The following is a 24,262-nucleotide window of genomic DNA, read 5'->3' on the forward strand; positions in this document are numbered from 1 at the left end:
CTTCTTCTACTGTAAGCAACCACCCGCCCGCGTAGAAGAAGAAAAAGCGCGCGGATATTACCGTACGTTTCATTTCCTGTTTACATCTGTAAAGACCACAAAATGGCTCCTACTAAGCGACAAGGATCCGGTTCATGAAAAGACGCAATCTCTCCATCCTCACACGGATTACTATTTCACAGCAACTGATATTCCTGTGAACCGCACTGTGGATACTGTGGATACAACGGGAGCACGTACGGTGAATATTCGCACCACAGGGAATGAGAAGTCGTCCTTCACTGTGGTTCTAGCTTGCCATGCTAATGGCCTGAAACTTCCACCCATGGTGATATTCAAAAGGAAGACCTTGCCAAAAGAGACCTTTCCAGCCGGCATCATCATAAAAGCTAACTCGAAGGGATGGATGGATGAAGAAAAGATGAGCGAGTGGTTAAGGGAAGTTTACGCGAAGAGGCCGGGTGGCTTTTTTCACACAGCTCCGTCCATGTTGATATACGACTCTATGCGCGCCCACATCACAGATGGTGTCAAAAAACAAGTGAGGCACACAAATACAACACTCGCCGTCATTCCGGGTGGATTAACCAAAGAACTCCAACCGCTGGATATTGGTGTCAACAGGGCATTCAAATCACGACTGCGAACGGCGTGGGAACAATGGATGACCGAAGGCGAACACACCTTCACTAAGACAGGCAGACAGCGCCGGACGACATACGCCAACATTTGCCAGTGGATCGTAAATGCCTGGGCAGATATTTCGGTCACAACTGTGGTCCGAGCTTTCCGGAAGGCAGGATTCACAGAACTGCTGAACAGTGACACTGACTCCGATGACTTCGACGAGACGGAACCGGCCATTTTGGATCCCACATTTGCCCAACTTTTCAATTCGGACACCGAAGACGAAGAATTCGAAGGATTTACGAATGAAGAATAACCTCAGAAAGTGAGCGCTATGTTTATTTTGTGTGTTGTGACATTAACGTTCGAGCAACATTATGTTGCTATTGCTCTGCACTATTTTGAATTTTACTATGTTTGTGATTGCACATTTGCGTACATTTTGGGACAGAGTTGTTAGAACGCTGGTTTTTAATATATTATTAAAGTTTGACTGACCTATCTGACTGTTTTTTTGACATTCCCTTTAGCGCAGCGTAGGCGCGGCTTATAGTCCGGGGCGGTTTATAGGTGGACAAAGTTTTGAAATATGCCATTCATTGAAGGTGCGGCTAATAATCCGGTGCGCCTTATAGTGCGGAAAATACGGTATATGTTTTTTTCCTTCTTTATTGTGCATTTTCGGCCGGTGCGACATATACTCCAGAGCGACTTATAGTCTGAAAAATATGGTATATGTCAGATTGAGAAGGTATATGATGTGAATAGACTTGAGATGAGAATTATTTGTGATACTCCATCAAATGTCATTTTTTTTCTTTGTTTATTCTGTAGTTTTCAGGGTACACATTGTACGCATGAACCAGAGAATCAAAGGTACCCGTTTGAAATGCAATGTCTGAATCATTCTGAGTGGCAGCTACAGTGGAAACTCATCGCTGCATTAGACCTGACATCTCTTCAAAGAGCTGACATTATAACGTCCATCATCCAGCTACCAATATGTTACCAGCCATCTGAATTTACAACAAGGCAAGATTAAAATGGACAGTACACTTAACAAATATACGGATTGTTAAATGTTCACAAATGACTGGAACATATTTTGATTAATAAGTGATACCTGTCAGCAAATAGTTTAAAGGGTGACTAACTATTTACGTTTTATTTGGTGTTTACATATGACTTTGTGAGTGTTACTAATTAAAACATGTATTTGTGTGTCCATAATCTGTACATACTTGACATAGATGTTACGCTGTGGTTAAATCAAATCAAATCAAATCAACTTTATTTATAGAGCACATTTAAAATTTACCACAGGGGTAGCCAAAGTGCTGTACAATGAGCAGGTTAAAAGATAAAACGAGTACCGAGCAAACACAACACAACACAAACAGAACACGATAAAAAATAAATAATTAAAATAGAATTAATAAAAACATAAAAACATAAAAACAGGATCACAGCAGGTGTATTATGGGGCGCCATTGCAGGATGGATATCACTCAGTGTTAAAAGCCATGGAATAAAAGTATGTTTTTAAGAGAGATTTAAAAACAGGAAGAGAGGAGGCTTGTCTAACACTCAGGGGTAGGTCGTTCCAGAGCTTGGGAGCAGCAACGGCGAAAGCTCTGTCACCTCTAAGCTTCAGCCTTGTGTCAGGGACCGTCAACAGCAGCTGATCGGCTGATCTTAAGGATCGGGTGGGGCAGTAAGGCTGAAGGAGGTCGGAGAGATAGGTTGGCGCGAGGTTGTTTAGACATTTAAAAACAAATAAAAGGAGTTTAAAATGTATTCGTTAAATATAGTTATAACTTATAAGTATAGATTCAGGCATAGGATAGTTAAGGGCCACAACTGACTTAAAACAGCTGACAAAGTAAACAAAATGTCGCTTCCACTGAGAAGAAAGACAATCCAACAGACAAACTACACAGATCCAGCTCCCATGAGAGAAAGCGAACAGAGAAGCATAACCGAGACATCAAAAAGTGTGAGATAAAGTTTAACAAATACTATGATTCTTGGAAGTTTGCAGCAAGGTAGACTAGGCCAAAACTTGAAGCTGTCTGTTCAAAACAATGCCTTAATGATGTGCAGCAAGATAGTGAAGCAAAGTGTGATGCTATGAGATTACAGTGTGAACCTATTCTACGTAATAGTAACACTACACCTGGAATTGTCAACAAAATGGATGCTTGTGTTACATTACAAAATAAATATGGAACCTCATGTGTAACCGGCTAAAGATTGTTGATGAAGATAATAATGACCAGATTGAGAAAGAAAGAGTGAGAGAAGTATTAAATATAATTATGGTTCCATCTTTGGTTACACCAGAACTAAAACCATAAGCTCAAAAAAGTCATCAAAAAGATCAAACAGTCACTCCAGTTCAGACAGCACTCACAACAGCAAAGCAGATGCACAAGCAGATGCATAAGCAGAGCTAGCGGCTAAGCTAGAACAATCAAAGGCTGTTAAAGACATTCAATACAAATACAACCGTTTGAGGAAGAGAGAGCAAAACTGCAGCAGTTACAAGCAACAACAGAGTCGCTATAGCAGCAGCTGTGTGAGAACTTATGACGATTTTGTAGGTTTTGAGAGCCACAATGAAGACCTAAGTGTCGACAATTACTCTGCTTGCTATAGAAGTAAATCTGAAGCCCAACTGAATCCAAATGCTGCATCATTCCATCTTCCACAAACAGCCCCTGAACTGAGAATGACACAAGAGTATGTTACCTTTTGGCCCAAGCATTTGCCAGCTCATTAAATATAAGCCGATTGCCAGTCTCTGAAACCACAACATTAAACAGTGACACTTTAAGGTTCACAGACTGGAAGTTGACATTCATGACTCTTATTAACCGAAAACCCCTCCCACCAAGTGAGAAGACGTTTTATCTCAAAAGTGATCTCGCTAGAGAAGCTCGCAAAGCAGTAGAAGGTCTTTTCTATCGACATTCAGAGAGTGCATATCAGGGTGCACGGAAGGTCTTACAGGACAGATATGGGAACCCGTTCATCATACAAAAAGCTTTCCATGATAAGCTTATGAGATGGCCAAAGATCAATGTGAACGACCCACTAGCCTTGCGAGAGAGAGTTCACCGACTTTCTTCAAAGTTGCTCTGAAGCGATACCACACGTTAAAGGGCTAGCTATATCTTAATGATTGTGAAGAAAATCACAAGTTGCTCAAAAGAATGGATTGTACGCTTGTGGAGTTACATTGTTGATGATGAGCTTGATAAGTCTGGAAATTATCCGAAATTTGTGTGCTTCGCAGAGTTCCTGAACAAAGAAGCCCGGATAGGATGTAACTCTATTGCCTCATCAATGTTGATGAATTTCAAACCATCCATCCATCCATCCATCTTCTTCCGCTTATCCAAGGTCGGGTCGCGAGGGCAGCAGCCTAAGCAGGGAAGCCCAGACTTTCCTCTCCCCAGCCACTTCGTCCAGCTCTTCTTGGGGGATCCCGAGGCGTTCCCAGGCCAGCCGGGAGACATAGTCTTCCCAACGTGTCCTGGGTCTTCCCCGTGGCCTCCTACCGGTTGGACGTGCCCTAAACACCTCCCTAGGGAGGCGTTCGGGTGGCATCCTGACCAGATGCCCGAACCACCTCATCTGGCTCCTCTCGATGTGGAGGAGCAGCGGCTTTACTTTGAGCTACCCCCGGATGACAGAGCTTCTCACCCTATCTCTAAGGGAGAGTCCCGCCACCCGGCGAAGGAAACTCATTTCGGCCGCTTGTACCCGTGATCTTGTCCTTTCGGTCATAACCCAAAGCTTATGACCATAGGTGAGGATGGGAACGTAGATCGACCGGTAAATTGAGAGCTTTGCCTTCCGACTCAGCTCCTTCTTCACCACAACAGATCGATACAGCGTCCGCATTACTGAAGATGCCGCACCGATCCGCCTGTCGATCTCACGAGCCACTCTTCCCCCACTCGTGAACAAGACTCCTAGGTACTTGAACTCCTCCACTTGGGGCACGGTCTTCTCCCCAACCCGGAGATGGCACTCCACCCTTTTCCGGACGAGAACCATGGACTCGGACTTGGAGGTGCTGATCCTCATCCCAGTCACTTCACACTCGGCTGCGAACCGATCCAGTGAGAGCTGAAGATCCTGGCCAGATGAAGCCATCAGGACCACATCATCCGCAAAAAGCAGAGACCTAATCCTGCAGCCACCAAACCGGATCCCCTCAACGCCTTGACTGCGCCTAGAAATTCTGTCCATAAAAGTTATGAACAGAATCGGTGACAAAGGGCAGATTAAAGACTTCCAAGGCAAACCAGAGCTCTACACACCAGCACACAACCAAAGACTGTCATTCAGGAGAAACAGGAAACAAATGGTCATAAGCCAAATTCACCTTGCTCTGTTTGTAAAAGTGAAATACATGACATCACACAATGTCCTACTTTCCCAGCAAAGAGTACTGAAGAAAAAAAGATGTTTATCTATGACAATCACCTGTACTTTGGGTGCTTGAGAAAGGGTCATGCGTCCAAGGCTTGTAAGAGATGACACACGTGCAAGATATGCAACCGTCATCATCCATCCTGTTTGCATGAAGACAGGAAGCAAAACCTTGTGGATGAAATAACGAATAGCTCCACTTCCGCAGAAAAAAATGCAAGCCAAGAAAAGCACAATGTCATGTCCCATACATCAACACAACATGCCCCTGCCACCTAAAGTATACTCCCAGTTTCTTCTGTACAAGAACCAAACAGATAAATACTTAGACACACGGAGTGACTCAACCTTTGTCTTAGAAGATGTACTTGACAAAATTAATGTGGACGTCTGACCAGTAGAGCTAAAACTGAGTAGTATGACAGTCATGGACACAATAATTTCAAGTAAAAGCGTTCATGGATTGCAAGTGCGGGTGTGAACTCAAAGAATCCCTTTCAGTTACAGCAGGAATACAGTCGCGACGTTATCCCAGTAGACAAGTTTACATTCCCACAAAGGAAACAGCACTACAATGGCCTCATTTCAGACACTTGGCAGATAAGTTTCCGCCTCTTCAAGACTGTGATGGATGACATATCAATGGATAGGACTGTCCATCAGCACCGGCCCCTCTCAAAGTCATCATTGGTGCCAAAAATGAACTGTTTGCGCAAAGAGGAGATCTAGAATAGAGTGTAATAGGCTCATCAAACCCCCATCTAGACAGACAAGGAAGGAATAGCTTTGTGCATCAGCTCACAGTAAAGCAACTGCCAACTCCATTACTGATCGATGTTTTAAAGGCCTTGGAATCAGACTTCATTAAGAGAACTTTTGAGGAAAAGTATGTTTCGCAGGATGATGTTCAATTCATACAGTTCTTTAGTGACAAAATTACACAGAAAAAGAAACTAGCAACAATTTGCTTGCAGTGTCTTAAGTGGAAACCAAAGACGAACAACCAGTATGATGAGCATTACAAAACATTCATGGAAGGATCAATAAACAATGGTGATGCAGAGCCTGCACCTAGAACAACTGAAAAAGAGACAGAGTGGTACCTTCCACATCATGGCGTGTACCACTCCAGAAAACCCAACAAGCTTAGAGTTGTCTTCGACTGTGCAGCGAAATTCCATGGGGTTTTGCTGAACGACACTCTACTAACTGGACCTGATTTGATCAATTCACTCGTGGGAGTACTTTGCCGCTTTGGGAACGAGGCCGTCGCCATTATCTGTGGCATTGAAAGAATGTTTTATCAGTTTTCTGTCACTACTGAATTCCGGAGTTATTTCAAATTCCTCTGGTGGAATGATGGTGATCTGGAAAAGGAACCACAGGAGTACAGAATGACGGTTTATCTCTTTGGAGCCGCCTTGTCTTCGGCGACAATTTTGGCTTAAAACATCCAGCACGCCAGTACAAAGCTGACTATCCAAAGGCCTCACCATTTGTGGAGAAAATGTTTTATGTGGCTAGTCAGCATCCCATCAGTAGATGATGCACAAAAGCTGATCACTGAGTCCCAAGAGGTGTGAAAAAGAGGAGACATACGCCTTCATAAATTCAACTCGAATAAGGAATCAACCCTCACATGTTTAAAACCATCAGAAAGTGCAGAAAACATTGAACATTTAAGTTTCGACTCATTCCCTTCTGAGCGTGCCCTTGGCATTCAGTGGTCGGTGAAAAATGACAATTTTAGCTTTGACATTGGTTTGAAGGATCAACCATCAACCCGTTGCGGTGGCTTGTCCGTCATTGTCCCTCTCTATGACCCACTGGGATGTATCACTCCATTCAGCCTAAGTGGAAAACTTATTCTTCAAGAGCTGTGTCATAGAAGCATTGGATGGGATGATCCTCTCCCAGATGATATAAAACCACGGTGGGAGGATTGGCTGAGCGGTCTTCACAAGCTAAAAGAGGTCTCAATCCCAAGATGTTACTGTACACACAACTTCTATAACATTGTCAATAGGGATGTCCGATAATGGCTTTTTGCCGATATCTGATATTCCGATATTGTCCAACTCTTTAATTACCGATACCGATATCAACCTATACCGATATCAACCGATATATGCAGTCGTGGAATTAACACATTATTATTTACAACAATTACACAAGGCGAATCAGTAAAGAATCTGGGTATTATCTTCGACCCAACTCTCTCGTTTGAATCACACATTAAGAGTGTTACTAAAACGGCCTTCTTTCATCTCCGTAATATCGCTAAAATTCGTTCTATTTTATCCACTAGCGACGCTGAGATCATTATTCATGCGTTCGTTACGTCTCGTCTCGACTACTGTAACGTATTATTTTCGGGTCTCCCTATGTCTAGCATTAAAAAATTACAGTTGGTACAAAATGCGGCTGCTAGACTTTTGACAAGAACAAGAAAGTTTGATCATATTACGCCTATACTGGCTCACCTGCACTGGCTTCCTGTGCACTTAAGAAGTGACTTTAAGGTTTTACTACTTACGTATAAAATACTACACGGTCTAGCTCCGTCCTATCTTGTCGATTGCATTGTACCATATGTCCCGGCAAGAAATCTGCGTTCAAAGAACTCCGGCTTATTAGTGATTCCCAGAGCCCAAAAAAAGTCTGCGGGCTATAGAGCGTTTTCTATTCGGGCTCCAGTACTATGGAATGCCCTCCCGGTAACAATTAGAGATGCTACCTCAGTAGAAGCATTTAAGTCCCATCTTAAAACTCATTTGTATACTCTAGCCTTTAAATAGCCCCCCTGTTAGACCAGTTGATCTGCCGTTTCTTTTCTTTTCTCCTCTGCTCCCCTTTTCCTTGAGGGGGGGGGGGCACAGGTCCGGTGGCCATGGATGAAGTGCTGGCTGTCCAGAGTCGGGACCCGGGGTGGACCGCTCGCCTGTGCATCGGCTGGGAACATCTCTACGCTGCTGACCCGTCTCCGCTCGGGATGGTGTCCTGCTGGCCCCACTATGGACTGGACTCTTACTATTATGTTGGATCCACTATGGACTGGACTCTCACAATATTATGTCAGACCCACTCGACATCCATTGCTTTCGGTCTCCCCTAGAGGGGGGGGGGTTACCCACATATGCGGTCCTCTCCAAGGTTTCTCATAGTCATTCACATCGACGTCCCACTGGGGTGAGTTTTTCCTTGCCCGTATATGGGTTTTGTACCAAGGATGTCGTTGTGGCTTGTGCAGCCCTTTGAGACACTTGTGATTTAGGGCTATATAAATAAAGATTGATTGATTGATTGATTGATTGATTGATTGATTATGCCTAATTTGGACAACCAGGTATGGTGAAGATAAGGTACTTTTTTTTTTTAATTATAAAATAAGATAAATAAATTAAGAACATTTTCTTGAATAAAAAAGAAAGTAAAACAATATACCGTATTTTTAGGACTATAAGTCGCAGTTTTTTTCATAGTTTGGCCGGGGGTGCGACTTATACTCAGGAGCGGCTTATGTGTGAAATTATTAACACATTACCGTAAAATATCAAATAATATTTTTTAGCTCATTCACATAAGAGACTAGACGTATAAGATTTCATGGGATTTAGCGATTAGGAGTGACAGATTGTTTGGTAAACGTATAGCATGTTCTATATGTTATAGTTATTTGAATGACTCTTACCATAATATATTACGTTAACATACCAGGCACGTTCTCAGTTGGTTATTTATGCCTCATATAACCTACACTTATTCAGCCTGTTGTTCACCATTCTTTATTTATTTTAAATTGCCTTTCAAAAGTCTATTCTTGGTGTTGGATTTTATCAAATAAATTTCCCCAAAAATTGCGACTTATACTCCAGTGCGACTTATATATGTTTTTTTCCTTCTTTATTATGCATTTTCGGCAGGTGCGACTTATATTCCGGTGCAACTTATACTCCGAAAAATATGGTAAAAACAGTCACATAGAAACTAGTAATTAATGAAAATTAGTAAAATTAACTGTTAAAGGTTAGTACTATTAGTGGACCAGCAGCACGCACAATCACGTGTGCTTGCAGACTGTATTGATATATATATTCATATATAATGTAGGAACCAGAATATTAATAACAGAAAGAAACAACCCTTTTGTGTGAATGAGTGTAAATGGGGGAGGTAGGTTTTTTGGGTTGGTGCACTAATTGTAAGTGTATCTTGTGTTTTTTATGTTGATTTGATAAAAATAAAAATAACAAAATAAAAACCGATACCGATAATAAAAAAAACGATACCGATAAATTCCGATATTACATTTTAACGCATTTATCGGCCGATAATATCGGCAGGCCGATATTATCAGACATCTTTAATTGTCAACATATTTGTTGCGAACCATGTTCAGTTTATTAGAGATAATAGGAATCCCTGTCAGTGGAATTAGGTAAACACATCAGAAAACCCAGCCGATCACACATCTCAAGGTCTTAGAGCTTCAGACTTTCATTCAACCAACTGGTTGAGAGGTATTCCTCTGGGAGAGTGAATTACGTTTGACACTCACTTGTGAGTGAATGTGAGTGTGAATGTTGTCTATCTGTGTTGGCCATGTGTGTGGTGGCAACTTGTCCAGGGTGTACACCGCCTTCCGCCCGAATACAGGCTTCAGCACCCCCCATGACCCCAAAAGGGACAAGCGGTAGAAAATGGATGGATGGACCCACTGTTCCAGCAGAATTACTTGTCGGTGACCTTGAGGTCAAGGCAATTCAGGATTTTGTCATCTCAGTTGTCTGGTTTTCTTCTTGGACCAAGCTTCTGAAAGTTTTTGCAAGAATTAGAAGGCTGAGGTCTGGTCAAAAACACAGTGACCATGTGACCGTTGAGGAGCCGCTGAAGCAGTGGTAAAAATGGTACAGCAGCAGGGTTTTTTCCCATGAGTTTAAAGAGCTTTAGAGCAAAAATGTTCTTCCAAGCTCAAGCTCTCTTTTCAGTCTTGACCTTATTCTGTCTGATGGATTTCTGTGTGTTGGTGGAAGACTAAAAAACTCTTCACTTGGTCACAAAGTCAAGCACCTTGTTATCCTACCCAAAAACAGTCACATCACTAAGCTGATTGTGTCTCACTGTCACTCTAAGTCATTGCATCAAGGTCGAAGCCAGACACAGATGGAGCTTAGGAGCAATGGATATTGGGTTAGTGGTAGAACAGGGACGGCGTGGCTTAGTTGGGAGAGTGGCCGTGCCAGCAACTTGAGGGTTCCTGGTTCAATCCCCACTTTCTACCAACCTCGTCACGTCCGTTGTGTCCTTGAGCAAGACACTTCACCCTTGCTCCTGATGGGTCGTGGTTAGGGCCTTGCATGGCAGTTCCCGCCATCAGTGTGTGAATGTGGGTGTGAATGGGTGAATGTGGAAATAGTGTCAAAGCGCTTTGAGTACCTTGAAAGAAGAAAACCGCTATAAAAGTATAACCCATTTTTAGAAGTAAGCTTGTAGCTAACTTCATTCATAACTGTGTGCTTTGCCGCAAACTTCGACGGCCGACAGAGAAACTGCAAATGTCTGAACTTCCTAAAGAACGTGTTGAAGCTTCAGGTGCTTTCACATATAGCGGCATAGACTTTCAGTCCGTTCATTGAGAAGAAATTCCGCCAAGAGTGCAAAACCTATGGCTTATTTTTTACATGTTTGTATTCCAGAGCTGTCCATATTGAAATGCTCGACGATCTCTCAACAGACTCTTCCATCAACGCATTGAGATGCTGTATTAGCCTCAGCAGTGCCGTTAGAAAATTGTACTGTGACTAAGGCTCAAATGTTGTTGGTGCCTGAAGCAAGTTTAAGGAAACTCTCAAACCATGTGACACAAAGTTACTTGAAATCTTCTTCGCTGAGAAGCAATGTGAATTTGTCTTCAAGTCAAACAGCCGATTTGCACAGTGCCCAAGTCGGCTGGATGACGCCTCTCTTCGAACACTACTATATGAGGCCATGGCTTTTGTTAATAGCCGCCCATTGACAGTGAATGGAATCAATGATCCTAAGGCAATGGAACCCATAACACCCAATCATCTAATTATGATGAAATCCAAAGTTCCCCTTCCTCCTCCGGGTGTGTTTGTGAAGGAAGATTTGTATGCAACCAAGAGGTAGAGAAGAGTACAGTATTTCATAGAACAATTTTGGGGTCGCTGGAAAAAGGATTACCTGATGAACATATCAACAAGACATAAAGGGCACTTACTTCGGTGCAACCTCAAAGTAAATTTTGTTGTTCTCATCAAAGATGACAACCTCCCAAGAGATCATTGGCAAATAGGACGAGTGGTTGAGGTTGTTTAGAGTATTAGTGGCTTAGTTCGTTGAACCAAAGTGAAGATAGGTAAACAAAATCATCAAAAAAAACAAGAACCCCCTTTCAAACATTCAGTTATTGAAAGACCAATACAAAAATAGGTACTTCTTCCAATGAAATTATTGGAAAATAATGGAAATATCTATAGTTTATGAAAGAAGATGTACAGTCACACCTCTGGTGTTGATGTACAGTTATTCATGTATTAGAGAAAATAAAACCTATTCAATTAATTTACGTTTGCATGTTATTCATTCATTGTCACAGGATTTGATGGGACTGTAAAAAGTAATTGTGTTTCCATTTTTTTATGCTGTCATTCATTTATTTCCTTCCACCTTTGTGTGCTTTTATTTTGAAGGGCACTTTTCTTCTTTGCGTGTTTTCTCTTTATACTTCTTCGTGTGTTTCCTCTTTAAGAAACCAAAACGTACGTATTTGCGCCACAAACACAATCACGTTGCCAATGTCGGCTGCCTCGATGCTGTTTAGAAAAAAGTTTGTGCCGCTACACCAGCCACATTACATATAACAAAGGATAGTGAGTAGATCTAAACATTAATGACATTTCCCACCATTGGTAGGCGATAGAATAACGAGAAAGACTGCCATACCATCCAGCTAGCGCACTCGAGAGGCGAAAAGAGGTACGAAAAGATGTTGATGTATTTCAGACTGTGTGTGTGTGCAAATGTTTGTGTGTGTGCTAATAATATATTGTTAGTGAATGTATAATTGTTTAAATGGTTCAAGATTGAGAAGGTATGATGTGAATAGACTTGAAAGCTTGTGATGAGAATTATTTGTGATACAACAGCAAATGTAAAAGTTTTCTTTGTTTATTCTGTAGTTTTCAGGTTACACATGGTAGGCATGAACCAGTGAATTAAAGGTACCCGTCTGAAACTCAACATCTGAATCATTCCGAATGGCAGCTACAGTTTTAGTTATATTGTAAAACCTACAAATGTAGCATGGAGTGATGAATGAAAAATCTGTATGAGTAGAACGCTATGGACAAATAGAAGACGGAACTGCACTTGTACTTCTGGTTAAAAGCACTAATCAGAAGGTAATACTGTAGACGTTCAGCACGCAACACATGCAGGGAGCAAACCCGTCCAAAAGATGGCCGCATAACACAAACAGCAACACACCTTCTCAGTGTCTTTTGCTTGAGTTTTGTGAAAACTATTTGCATTATGGCTGTTAGCGAAGAACAAATCATAAATAAGCCGCAGCGTTTTATAAGGTTCAAAGTTCAGGTTGAAAGTAGCGGTTTATAGTCCGGAATTTACGGTATTTGGGATATGCGTAAATCCGGAAAATTTTCAATCAAACCACAGAGGCATGGCGGAGAAAATGATAAAACTTCATACTGTACAGGGGCGGCATGGCGTAGTGGGTAGAGCAACCGTGCCAGAAACCTGAGGGTTGCAGGTTCGCTCCCCGCCTCTTACCATCCAAAAATCGCTGCCGTTGTGTCCTTGGGCGGGACACTTCACCCTTTGCCCCCGGTGCCACTCACACCGGTGAGTTGAATGATGAATGATAGGTGGTGGTCGGAGGGGCCGTTGGCGCAAATTGCAGCCACGCTTCCGTCAGTCTACCCCAGGGCAGCTGTGGCTATGAAAGTAGCTTACCACCACCAAGTGTGAATGATTGATGGGTTTTACATGTAAAGCGACTTTGGGTACTTAGAAAAGCGCTATATAAATCCCAGTTATTATTATACTTCCTCCAAACGAGCCATTTGGAAATTGACCAATTTGTGACAGATATACAAGCATGGAGTGATAGTTTAATATCGTATAAACGCATGCTTACCTTAGCTAAAGCTAAATATTACTCAAATCTCATCCGCCTCAACAAAAACGACCCTAAATTTTTGTTTAGTACAGTAGCATCGCTAACCCAACAAGGGACTCCTCCCAATAGCTCCACCCACTCGGCAGATGACTTTATGAATTTCTTTAATAAGAAAATTGAACTCATTAGAAAGGAGATTAAAGACAACGCATCCCAGCTACAACTGGGTTCTATGAACACAGATACAACTGTATCTACGACGGATACTGCAATACAAAATAGTCTCTCTCTTTTTGATGAAATAACATTAGAGGAACTATTACAGCGTGTAAGTGGGATAAAACAAACAACATGTTTACTTGACCCACTTCCTGGGAAACTTATCAAGGAGCTTTTTGTATTATTAGGTCCATCAGTGCTAAATATTATAAACTTATCACTTTCCTCTGGCACTGTTCCCCTAGCATTCAAGAAAGCGGTTATTCATCCTCTGCTCAAAAGACCTAACCTTGATCCTGACCTCATGGTAAACTACCGACCGGTGTCCCACCTTCCCTTTATTTCGAAAATCCTCGAAAAAATTGTCGCACAGCAGCTAAATAAACACTTAGTGTCTAACAATCTCTGTGAACCTTTTCAATCCGGTTTCAGGGCAAATCACTCTACGGAGACAGCCCTCGCAAAAATGACTAATGATCTACTGCTAACGATGGATTCTGATGCGTCATCTATGTTGCTGCTTCTTGATCTTAGCGCTGCTTTCGATACCGTCGATCATAATATTTTATTAGAGCGTATCAAAACACATATTGGTATGTCAGACTTAGCTTTGTCGTGGTTTAACTCTTATCTTACTGACAGGATGCAATGCGTCTCCCATAATAATGTGACCTCGGACTATGTTAAGGTAACATAGGAAATTGCCATTTGTTATAGCTTTGTGACATGATACAAAGCACATTAATCAACATATAAAATATAAAAGTGACATATTGTAGCCAAAGACTGATTTCCATCTGCATCTTATTGCAAAGAAACAAGCGCAGGGCTCCCACTAATTCAGCGTTATCGTGAGTTGTATTTTTCATGCATTATTTTTGCTGTATTTTTATCTGGCACAAGTGGCAAGTCGGTCCCTGGAAATAATGCCTACATTAAACCGGTCCATGGTCAAAAAAGGTTGGGGACCACTGATGTAGACCACAAGGAAGTGTTTTAATGTAGAAAAAAATCATAATATGACCCTCTTAAATAAATCTTAAAGTGCTACAGTACAAACCCATATTCAAAACAATGAAAGCTCAGCCATTAAAATAGATAACATACTAAGGCTACTAAGAAACACAAAACATGCAAAATAGTTTTTTTTAACAGTGTCTCTATATATAACTATTTTAATTTGAAACTAAAATAAAATAAAAACTTGAAAAATAAATAATTTAGTCAGAAGATTTCAGTGCGTGTATAAGTACTTTTGAGCACATTCAACAATACCGTAATAATAATGGTAAATGGTAAATGGGTTATACTTGTATAGCGCTTTTCTACCTTCAAGGTACTCAAAGCGCTTTGACACTATTTCCACATTCACCCATTCACACACACATTCACACACTGATGGCAGGAGCTGCCATGCAAGTACTTAGTCTTTGCTCCACAGTAAGTCTTTGCTGTCGTCCAGCATTCTGTTTTTAATTTGTAGCCAATTCAGTTTTAGTTTTGTTCTGCATAGCCTTCCCTAAGCTTCAATGCCTTTTCTTTGGGCCACTTTGTTTATTTTTCGTTCAAGCACTAGACACCTTTTTTACCTGTACGCTGCCTCCCGCTGTTTTCGACATCTACAAAGCAATTAGCTACCTGCTGCCACCTACTGATATGGAAGAGTATTACACGGTCACTCTGCCGAGCTCTAGACAGCACCGACACTCAACAACAACACATCATTTGCAGACTATAAGTACTGGTTTGCAAATAATATTTTTAACCCAAATAGGTGAAATTAGATCATCTCCCACGGCACACCAGACTGTATCTCACGGCACACTAGTGTGCCGCGGCACAGTGGTTGAAAAACACTGATGTAGACCGCAAGGAAGTCTTTTACATTTAGAAAAAAATCATAATAAGACTCCTTTAATGCGCCTTTTGTATGAAAATAGACCTGACTAGACCCGCTCATCGACAGTGCGCCTTTTAATCCGGTGCGCCCTATGGTCCGGAAAATACGGTAAATTGGGTACTTGAAGAGAAAATCTTGCACAGGAAACTTGATGAAGATGGAGGACTGAAACATGCAAAGCACCGCCAGCTAAAAATGTGTTATAAAAATATGTAAACGTCACTCCTCTTTAATAAAAAAAAAAAAATAATGATAACCATGATCACTTTGGTCACAATAACTGTGATATTAAATTTCATATAGTTACATCCCGAGTTACGACTATGTGGGGACTAACTTTACGATCCCCAAAAAACCTAAAATAATAAAAATAAAATAAATTATTTAAGGAAGGACAGACAAGTTAAAAGATGATTTTCAGTTTGTTGTTAGGGGCCGTCATCATTGGGTCTTTCGAAAGAAATGAAAATCATCATGAGGTGCGTTACCCACTTCATCAGTTCCTCCTGATTACACAGAGGGGTTATTAATCGATCACAGTACCTGGACTCAGGGGTTGCTTTCATCAAAATTTGCATAGAGATTTTATTCTTCAACACTGAGTGGTGAAAGCACTCTAGCAGCCAGATTACCATCATTGTGAATTTACAGTCTCAGGAATAAACCTGTCGCCTGATTAATGACAAGCTATGATTTGTTACAAGGCATCCCGTAATTCACTGTATTGTTTTGAGTGGATTTATTTCATTATTAATGTTGGAGACGGAGATGTAGAAACTGACCTCTCCCAGTGGCTGCACACGTTGGGATCATCTGGGTTGAGGGGCATCACCAGAGAGATGTGGCTGAACACTTTGAGCCACAGCAGTACTTGGGGAAAGACATCGCCAGCCCCCATTGTACTCCTCATGCTGTCCTTGGGGAAAAAGAAAATGAAAGTGAGAGGAAGACAGTGCTTTGTTGATAGATAGAATACTTTTATGTGGCTAAAGGAGTAGTTTAGTTTTGTGTAAATAAGAGCTTTGCAGTTGGTCTCGGTTGAAATAATTCTGCATTGAGGTCTTTTCATTCATGGCATGGTTTAATTGGCCCAATCACAATTTCTTTTTGATGTACTAAGCCAGCAGTTCTCTCTCCCCAAGGACCACCTCAGAAAACACTTGACTTTCCAAATACCACCTTATTGACCAACATTTAAATATACTAGCGCTCTAGGCCTACGTATTAATTAAAAACAAGGCAGAGGTTTTATTTAGGTTTTATTTATTTTTTTTTGGCCACTGTAACATTGCACACAGATTGAACAGTGACACTGTGTGTGAATATTTAATCAAGTGATTCTTTGGCGTACCACTAGATGGAGTCCACGTATACATACCTACAGGTAAAAGCCAGTAAATTAGAATATTTTGAAAAACTTGATTTATTTCAGTAATTGCATTCAAAAGGTGTAACTTGTACATTATATTTATTCATTGCACACAGACTGATGCATTCAAATGTTTATTTCATTTAGTTTTGATGATTTGAAGTGGCAACAAATGAAAATCCAAAATTCCGTGTGTCACAAAATTAGAATATTACTTAAGGCTAATACAAAAAAGGGATTTTTAGAAATGTTGGCCAACTGAAAAGTATGAAAATGAAAAATATGAGCATGTACAATACTCAATACTTGGTTGGAGCTCCTTTTGCCTCAATTACTGCGTTAATGCGGCGTGGCATGGAGTCGATGAGTTTCTGGCACTGCTCAGGTGTTATGAGAGCCCAGGTTGCTCTGATAGTGGCCTTCAACTCTTCTGCGTTTTTGGGTCTGGCATTCTGCATCTTCCTTTTCACAATACCCCACAGATTTTCTATGGGGCTAAGGTCAGGGGAGTTGGCGGGCCAATTTAGAACAGAAATACCATGGTCCGTAAACCAGGCACGGGTAGATTTTGCGCTGTGTGCAGGCGCCAAGTCCTGTTGGAACTTGAAATCTCCATCTCCATAGAGCAGGTCAGCAGCAGGAAGCATGAAGTGCTCTAAAACTTGCTGGTAGACGGCTGCGTTGACCCTGGATCTCAGGAAACAGAGTGGACCGACACCAGCAGATGACATGGCACCCCAAACCATCACCCAACCATGCAAATTTTGCATTTCCTTTGGAAATCGAGGTCCCAGAGTCTGGAGGAAGACAGGAGAGGCACAGGATCCACGTTGCCTGAAGTCTAGTGTAAAGTTTCCACCATCAGTGATGGTTTGGGGTGCCATGTCATCTGCTGGTGTCGGTCCACTCTGTTTCCTGAGATCCAGGGTCAACGCAGCCGTCTACCAGCAAGTTTTAGAGCACTTCATGCTTCCTGCTGCTGACCTGCTCTATGGAGATGGAGATTTCAAGTTCCAACAGGACTTGGCGCCTGCACACCGCGCAAAATCTACCCGTGCCTGGTTGACGGACCATGGTATTTCTGTTCTAAATTGGCCCGCCAACTCCCCTGACCTTAGCCCCATAGAAAATCTGTGGGGTATTGTGAAAAGGAAGATGCAGAATGCCAGACCCAAAAATGCAGAAGAGTTGAAGGCCACTATCAGAGCAACCTGGGCTCTCATAACACCTGAGCAGTGCCAGAAACTCATCGACTCCATGCCACGCCGCATTAACGCAGTAATTGAGGCAAAAGGAGCTCCAACCAAGTATTGAGTATTGTACATGCTCATATTTTTCATTTTCATACTTTTCAGTTGGCCAACATTTCTAAAAATCCCTTTTTTGTATTAGCCTTAAGTAATATTCTAATTTTGTGACACACGGAATTTTGGATTTTCATTTGTTGCCACTTCAAATCATCAAAATTAAATGAAATAAACATTTAAATGCATCAGTCTGTGTGCAATGAATAAATATAATGTACAAGTTACACCTTTTGAATGCAATTACTGAAATAAATCAAGTTTTTCAAAATATTCTAATTTACTGGCTTTTACCTGTATATTGGAGTGTAAATAACTACCACGCAACATAAAGGCAGAAGCGGAATCCACCTGATTATAACATGCTCATCCAATAAAGGAAAACTGTACCTTTTGGTAATTGTGCCCATCATTCACAATCCTGATGTGAGACAAGAACACACGCCTTTCCCTTTTATGTGCATTCTAGATAGTTAAAAAAATGAGGATTCTACTTTTTTTTTTTCCTGTTAATGAAAATGGATAGATGGATGGATGGAACTACAAAATACACATCCAAAAAACACCAATGCCCCATTTGCATGATGTGACCTGCATATTAACCAAGGTATATCAACATTGTTAATGTAGGAGCTAACACCAAGGAACTACTTTTCTGGCACAGTGACACATCTGAGACAATGGATTCTAACTTAGACCCAGCAAGGAAAACACATCAAGATGCTTTCTTCCTCCCAACATTTTTTATCTGAGGTGTGAGCACTCTGATGAATTAACCAGCTAAAAGAGGAGCACACATCTTGAGCTAAAAGATAAAAACATCTCACCAGTCGACATCCCAGTGAAAGCAGAAATCGTAAGTGACTGTTTTGGTATGTCTTATTTTGTCAATGAAACATTTAGGACTTAGAATTAGTGCTATATGTTGGTTAGTGTACTCGAACTGGATATGATTTGCACCCAGCTTCTAAAACAGGCCTGGGCAATTATTTTGACTTGGGGGCCAAATTTAGTGAAAAAAATGTGTCTGGGGGACGACAGACACACACAAGTTGTGAAACTCTGCTGTACAGCATGTATGCTTGGGTCCTATTTTTAGGAACACGGACACAATAATGCAGGGATCCTCAACAGGCGGACCGCGGTCCATGTCCGGACCCAGCGACGTGTCCGTCCGGACCCAGCACGAATTATAGTGTAAAAAAAAATAAAATAAAAAAAAAATTATTATAATTATAATTATTATAAAAAATATAATAATTGTATTTATCTTTGAGTTATCGCTAGCGCAAGTCAACGTTCTTTGTTGTTTTTAGTCAAATGTCTCCACGTTTTGTTTACACTTCTCCGTGTCTCACTCACTCCGTCTCTCTCCCTCTCTCTCTCTCTCCAGAGGTGGGACCAAGTCATTGTTTTGCAAGTCACAAGTAAGTCTCAAGTCTTTGCCCTCAAGTCCGAGTCAAGTCCTGAGTCAAGACAGGCAAGCCCCGAGTCAAGTCCAAAGTCAAGACTGGAAAGTCTCAAGTCAAGTCCTAAGTCCTGCATTTCGAGTCCTTTCAAGTCCTTTTAACCACAGACTAATATATTAAAACAGATTGTGTATGCTTTTCAAACGCTGTATTTATTTATTAAAACAAGTGCATTTTAAATTGCAGGAAAGAAAATTGTGCTGACATTGCACTTTATAATAGCACTATTAACCAGTCATTTTAAACATTAACTCATTCCTTTACAGAACAAACACATTGAAAAATAAAGTGCAAATGTACTTATTTGTACAAAAGTGTTAACATTGAAAAAACATGACATATACGTGAACATAACAAAAAAGTTGTACTTTTTATATGTCAGGGCCCTATGCTGCATTGCATTTGCAAAAGACCAAATTAGCCAAGAGTCTGTCAGTCATTTGTGCACGATGGGGGCGTAGTATGATGCCACCATGGCTGAAAACTCGCTCCACTGGAGCACTGGAGGCAGGCACTGCCAAGACTCTCATGGCCACTCGGAACAGTGAAGGAAGAGTCTTCATGTTCAATTCCCAGAACAAAAGGGGGGAGAGAGTTGTTTTGGGTTGGTGCACTACTTGTAAGTGTATCTTGTGTTTTTTATGTTGATTTAATTAAAAAAAGAAAAAGAAAAAAAAATTATTTCTTGTGCGGCCCGATACCAATCGATCCACGGACCAGTACCGGGCCGCGGCCCGGTGGTTGGGGACCACTGAGGTAAACAACCAACAGTATGTCAGAAAGCTAGCTAAAACGGTACACATATTCATAATATAGTATACATTTTAACTGACCTTTATTTGACTATTTTTGTCTTTTTTTAGGTGGCTAAAATACGCGGTGCTGCTGACCGCCGTCTAACGTTACGTGTGATATATTGACTAACGTAACCCTGCTTAAAAAAATCAATCAATCAATCAATCTTTATTTATATAGCCCTAAATCACAAGTGTCTCAAAGGGCTGCACAAGCCACAACGACATCCTCACTGAACAAAAAGTATGAATAAGGTAGTGAACTGCAACAGATTCCCGTGTTTGCAATAACGTTATAACGTTAGCAGTGAGTTTACAGCCTCACTGATTTAACTACACAGCAAATAAAAGTCACGTTACTTAGCCAATAAACGTTATCTTACATTCAAAACTTACCGTTATTTGTGCAACTTCAAATGCCGGACGAAGTTGGAAGTTGTTGCCTCTCCATCATTAATTTTCGAACCGCATGTGTTGCATACTGCAAACCGTTTTGTGTTGACCACCTCGTAATTTTTATACCCAAACAAAATTATTTTAGGTATCATTTTTTGTTCACTGGCGTGTGGTTTGGACATGTCTTCTTCGTTGGTTGTCCTGCAATTTGATTGGATGAATGCTGTGTGATGAAAACAAAGTAGATCTAATTTGATTGGCCACACCAGCTGACACACGCAACGCTGATAGACAAGTACACAATGAAAAATACGGAGCGCTCCCGAATAACTTTTTCATCTTTGGGTTTTGGGGAAAGTAGCAAGTCATGTCAAGTCATGTCAATTCAAAAGGCTCAAGTCCAAGTGAAGTCACAAGTCATTGATGTTAAAGTCTAAGTCGAGTTGCAAGTCTTTTTACATTTTGTCAAGTCGAGTCTAAAGTCATCAAATTCATGACTCGAGTCTGACTCGAGTCCAAGTCATGTGACTCGAGTCCACACCTCTGTCTCTCTCTCTCTCTCTCAGAGAGAGCGAGAGAACGCCACTCTGATTGGCTGATTCCGGGGTATGGGTTGTCCTCTCTATCACAACGACGCGCTGATAGGCGGTTACCACCTGGGTCATACACATGTGCACAGTGCAGACCAATGTGTCTAATATGCAACAGTACTGTTGCTCTGGTGAAAAGTGAAAATCTGAAACGTCACTATCTGAAAGAGCACCGCGAATTTGAAGAGACATTTCCTCATGATTCAGAGCTAAGAAAAAAAGAAATCACGAGGCTGAAAAAGTCATATGAAACATCAAGCAAGATTTTTGTTAAATCTATGACACAACAACAAATAGCAACAGAGTGCTCACTCAGAGTGGCATGGGTTTTGGGTAAACACAAGAAGCCATTCTCTGATGCAGAAATAATTAAAGAATGCTTGACTGAAGTGATGGGTGCCATGTTTGAAGGCAAAGAAAAGGAAGAAATGACAGCTAAAATAAATCAAATCCCACTCTCTGATGCCACAGCTACCAGACGTACTGAAATTCTGGCTGGTGATTTGTCCAAGCTGCTTTGTGATGGAATAAAACATGCAGAGTGCATATCCCTAGCAGTGGATGAGTCCACTGACACCACTGACAATGCTCAGTTGTTGGTGTTTGTGAGGTATTATGATGAGGAAAAGGGGGAGTTTATTGAGATGTTTGGGGCCTGGCAAACCTCAGTGGACAAACAAGGGGAGAAGACATCTATAAAGCAATATCAGAAATGCTGAATGAAAAAGGGATAGATCTGAAGAAAGTTGTGTCCATTGCTACTGATGGAGCTCCAGCCATGTTGGGGAGAGAGAAGGGACTGGTTCCGCGTCTGAGAGACCACCACCCTGGCCTGATATCTTATCACTGCATAATCCACCAGTCTGTCCTTTGTGCAAGTCTTGGAGAAGTGTACTCTGAAATCATGACAACAATGATGAAACTCATAAACTTCTTGGGAGCATCATCTGCACTGCAGCACCGCTTGCTGCGCACATTCCTAACAGAGGTAGACGGTGCTTTTGATGATTTGCTCGTGCACAACAACGTCAGATGGCTTAGCAAAGGCAGGGTCCTGGAGCGTTTTTGGGCCATTAGAGAAGAGCTGCAAGTGTTTCTGTCCCAGCAAAATAGCGCAAAAGCAAAACAGTTCCTGGAATTTCTGCAAAATGCTGGGAAAATGGAAGCTGTGGCATGTTTGGCTGATATAACCTCCCATCTCCATGACCTAAATCTCAAGCTACAGGGGAAGAAGAACACAGTGTGTGAGCTGATGTCAGAAGTCCGTGCCTTCCAGAGGAAGCTGGAGCTTTTCAAAAGTGACATACAGGTAACTATTTTGTTATAATTATTTTCTACCACACACTATTTTCTTCCACAAAAAGTCTGCGGGCTATAGAGCGTTTTCTATTCGGGCTCCAGTACTATGGAATGCCCTCCCGGTAACAATTAGAGATGCTACCTCAGTAGAAGCATTTAAGTCCCATCTTAAAACTCATTTGTATACTCTAGCCTTTAAATAGCCCCCCTGTTAGACCAGTTGATCTGCCGTTTCTTTTCTTTTCTCCTCTGCTCCCCTTTTCCTTGAGGGGGGGGGGCACAGGTCCGGTGGCCATGGATGAAGTGCTGGCTGTCCAGAGTCGGGACCCGGGGTGGACCGCTCGCCTGTGCATCGGCTGGGAACATCTCTACGCTGCTGACCCGTCTCCGCTCGGGATGGTGTCCTGCTGGCCCCACTATGGACTGGACTCTTACTATTATGTTGGATCCACTATGGCCTGGACTCTCACAATATTATGTCAGACCCACCGACATCCATTGCTTTCGGTCTCCCCTAGAGGGGGGGGGTTACCCACATATGCGGTCCTCTCCAAGGTTTCTCATAGTCATTCACATCGACGTCCCACTGGGGTGAGTTTTTCCTTGCCCATATGTGGGCTTTGTACCGAGGATGTCGTTGTGGCTTGTGCAGCCCTTTGAGACACTTGTGATTTAGGGCTATATAAATAAAGATTGATTGATTGATTGATTGACTTGATAATTCATATCTATTTTTAAGCATTGTTCCTAATATATATTTAAACTGTGTATCTACAGGAGGAACTGCTCCACTTCCCCAAACTTCTGGAACTGACCAAAGGAGAGGGAGATCATCAGTGCCATTTGGAATTCTTGGAAAAACTCATTGCAAATTTCAAGACTCGCTTTGATGGCTTCATTTTGGGAAAACAAGTCCTGCTGTTCATTGAAAACCCATTCCTGATCAGAAATGTGAGTGTGTTCTCTGCAGAAGCAAAACAAGTCTTCCCATGGGCCAGAGCTGCTTCACTGCAGACTGAGCTCATTGACCCCCAAGAAAGCGTCGCACTGAAAGAGGCTCAGTGTGACGCCATCACCTTCTGGTCAAAGCTGGTCATTCCTTCCAAGTTCCCTCTGCTGCATAAGATGGCCTGTCACATCCTCACAATGTTTGGCTCAACATACAGCTGTGAGTCTGCCTTCTCTACAATGAACATTGTGAAGAACAAGTACAGCAGCAGACTGACCAATGAACACCTGGATCAGTGTCTCCGCCTGGTCATCACACCTTTTGTGCCAAAGTTCAAAGTCTTGGCTTCAACCCCAAGAGCCCAATTCTCCCATTGAGCAGTTGTCTTTTACACAACGGGGATGTACTGTACCATAGTTATATTTGCACATGAATGAGATCTGTTGAAGTCATTTGTTTACCAGGGATAGGAGGGTTGTGTTTAAAAGTATTTATTTTTTGTTAAAACTGAAAGTTTTATTTAAGTTCTTATTTATTTTGTTTCAAAGAAAATATTTCATGTATTTTATTGGATATTTATTTTATTTTTGTTAATTTGAAGAAAATGTTAAACTACTACCTACCCCCTGCTACTATATAAGCTTGACGGATAATAAACGGACCCAGCCTGTTTCAAAAAAACATTTGTGGACCTTCAAGATTTGTACTTGAGGACCCCTGCAATAATGTATGATTGATTGCT

At 41.6% G+C, this 24,262-nt stretch overlaps 2 protein-coding genes across 2 annotated transcripts in view; one reads left to right on the forward strand and one right to left on the reverse strand.

Annotated features, from left to right (window-relative positions):
• LOC133616089 (multiple epidermal growth factor-like domains protein 10) overlaps nucleotides 1–24,262 on the reverse strand; it is a 572,792-nt gene that overhangs the window by 430,648 nt on the left and 117,882 nt on the right. Inside the window, exon 3 of the mRNA XM_061975174.2 lies at nucleotides 16,133–16,266. Coding sequence (XP_061831158.1) covers nucleotides 16,133–16,260 — 128 coding nt within the window. The 5' untranslated portion in view covers nucleotides 16,261–16,266. The remainder of the gene's footprint in view (nucleotides 1–16,132; nucleotides 16,267–24,262) is intronic.
• On the forward strand, nucleotides 21,942–24,181 carry LOC133616248 (general transcription factor II-I repeat domain-containing protein 2-like). The gene is made up of 2 exons (XM_061975435.2): nucleotides 21,942–22,581; nucleotides 23,349–24,181. Exons 1-2 carry the CDS (start codon nucleotides 21,985–21,987, stop codon nucleotides 23,895–23,897), a joined length of 1,146 nt encoding a protein of 381 aa, XP_061831419.1. The 5' UTR covers nucleotides 21,942–21,984; the 3' UTR covers nucleotides 23,898–24,181.

The sequence above is a fragment of the Nerophis lumbriciformis genome, linkage group LG15 (genome assembly GCF_033978685.3).
Source record: "Nerophis lumbriciformis linkage group LG15, RoL_Nlum_v2.1, whole genome shotgun sequence".
Taxonomy (NCBI): domain Eukaryota; kingdom Metazoa; phylum Chordata; class Actinopteri; order Syngnathiformes; family Syngnathidae; genus Nerophis; species Nerophis lumbriciformis.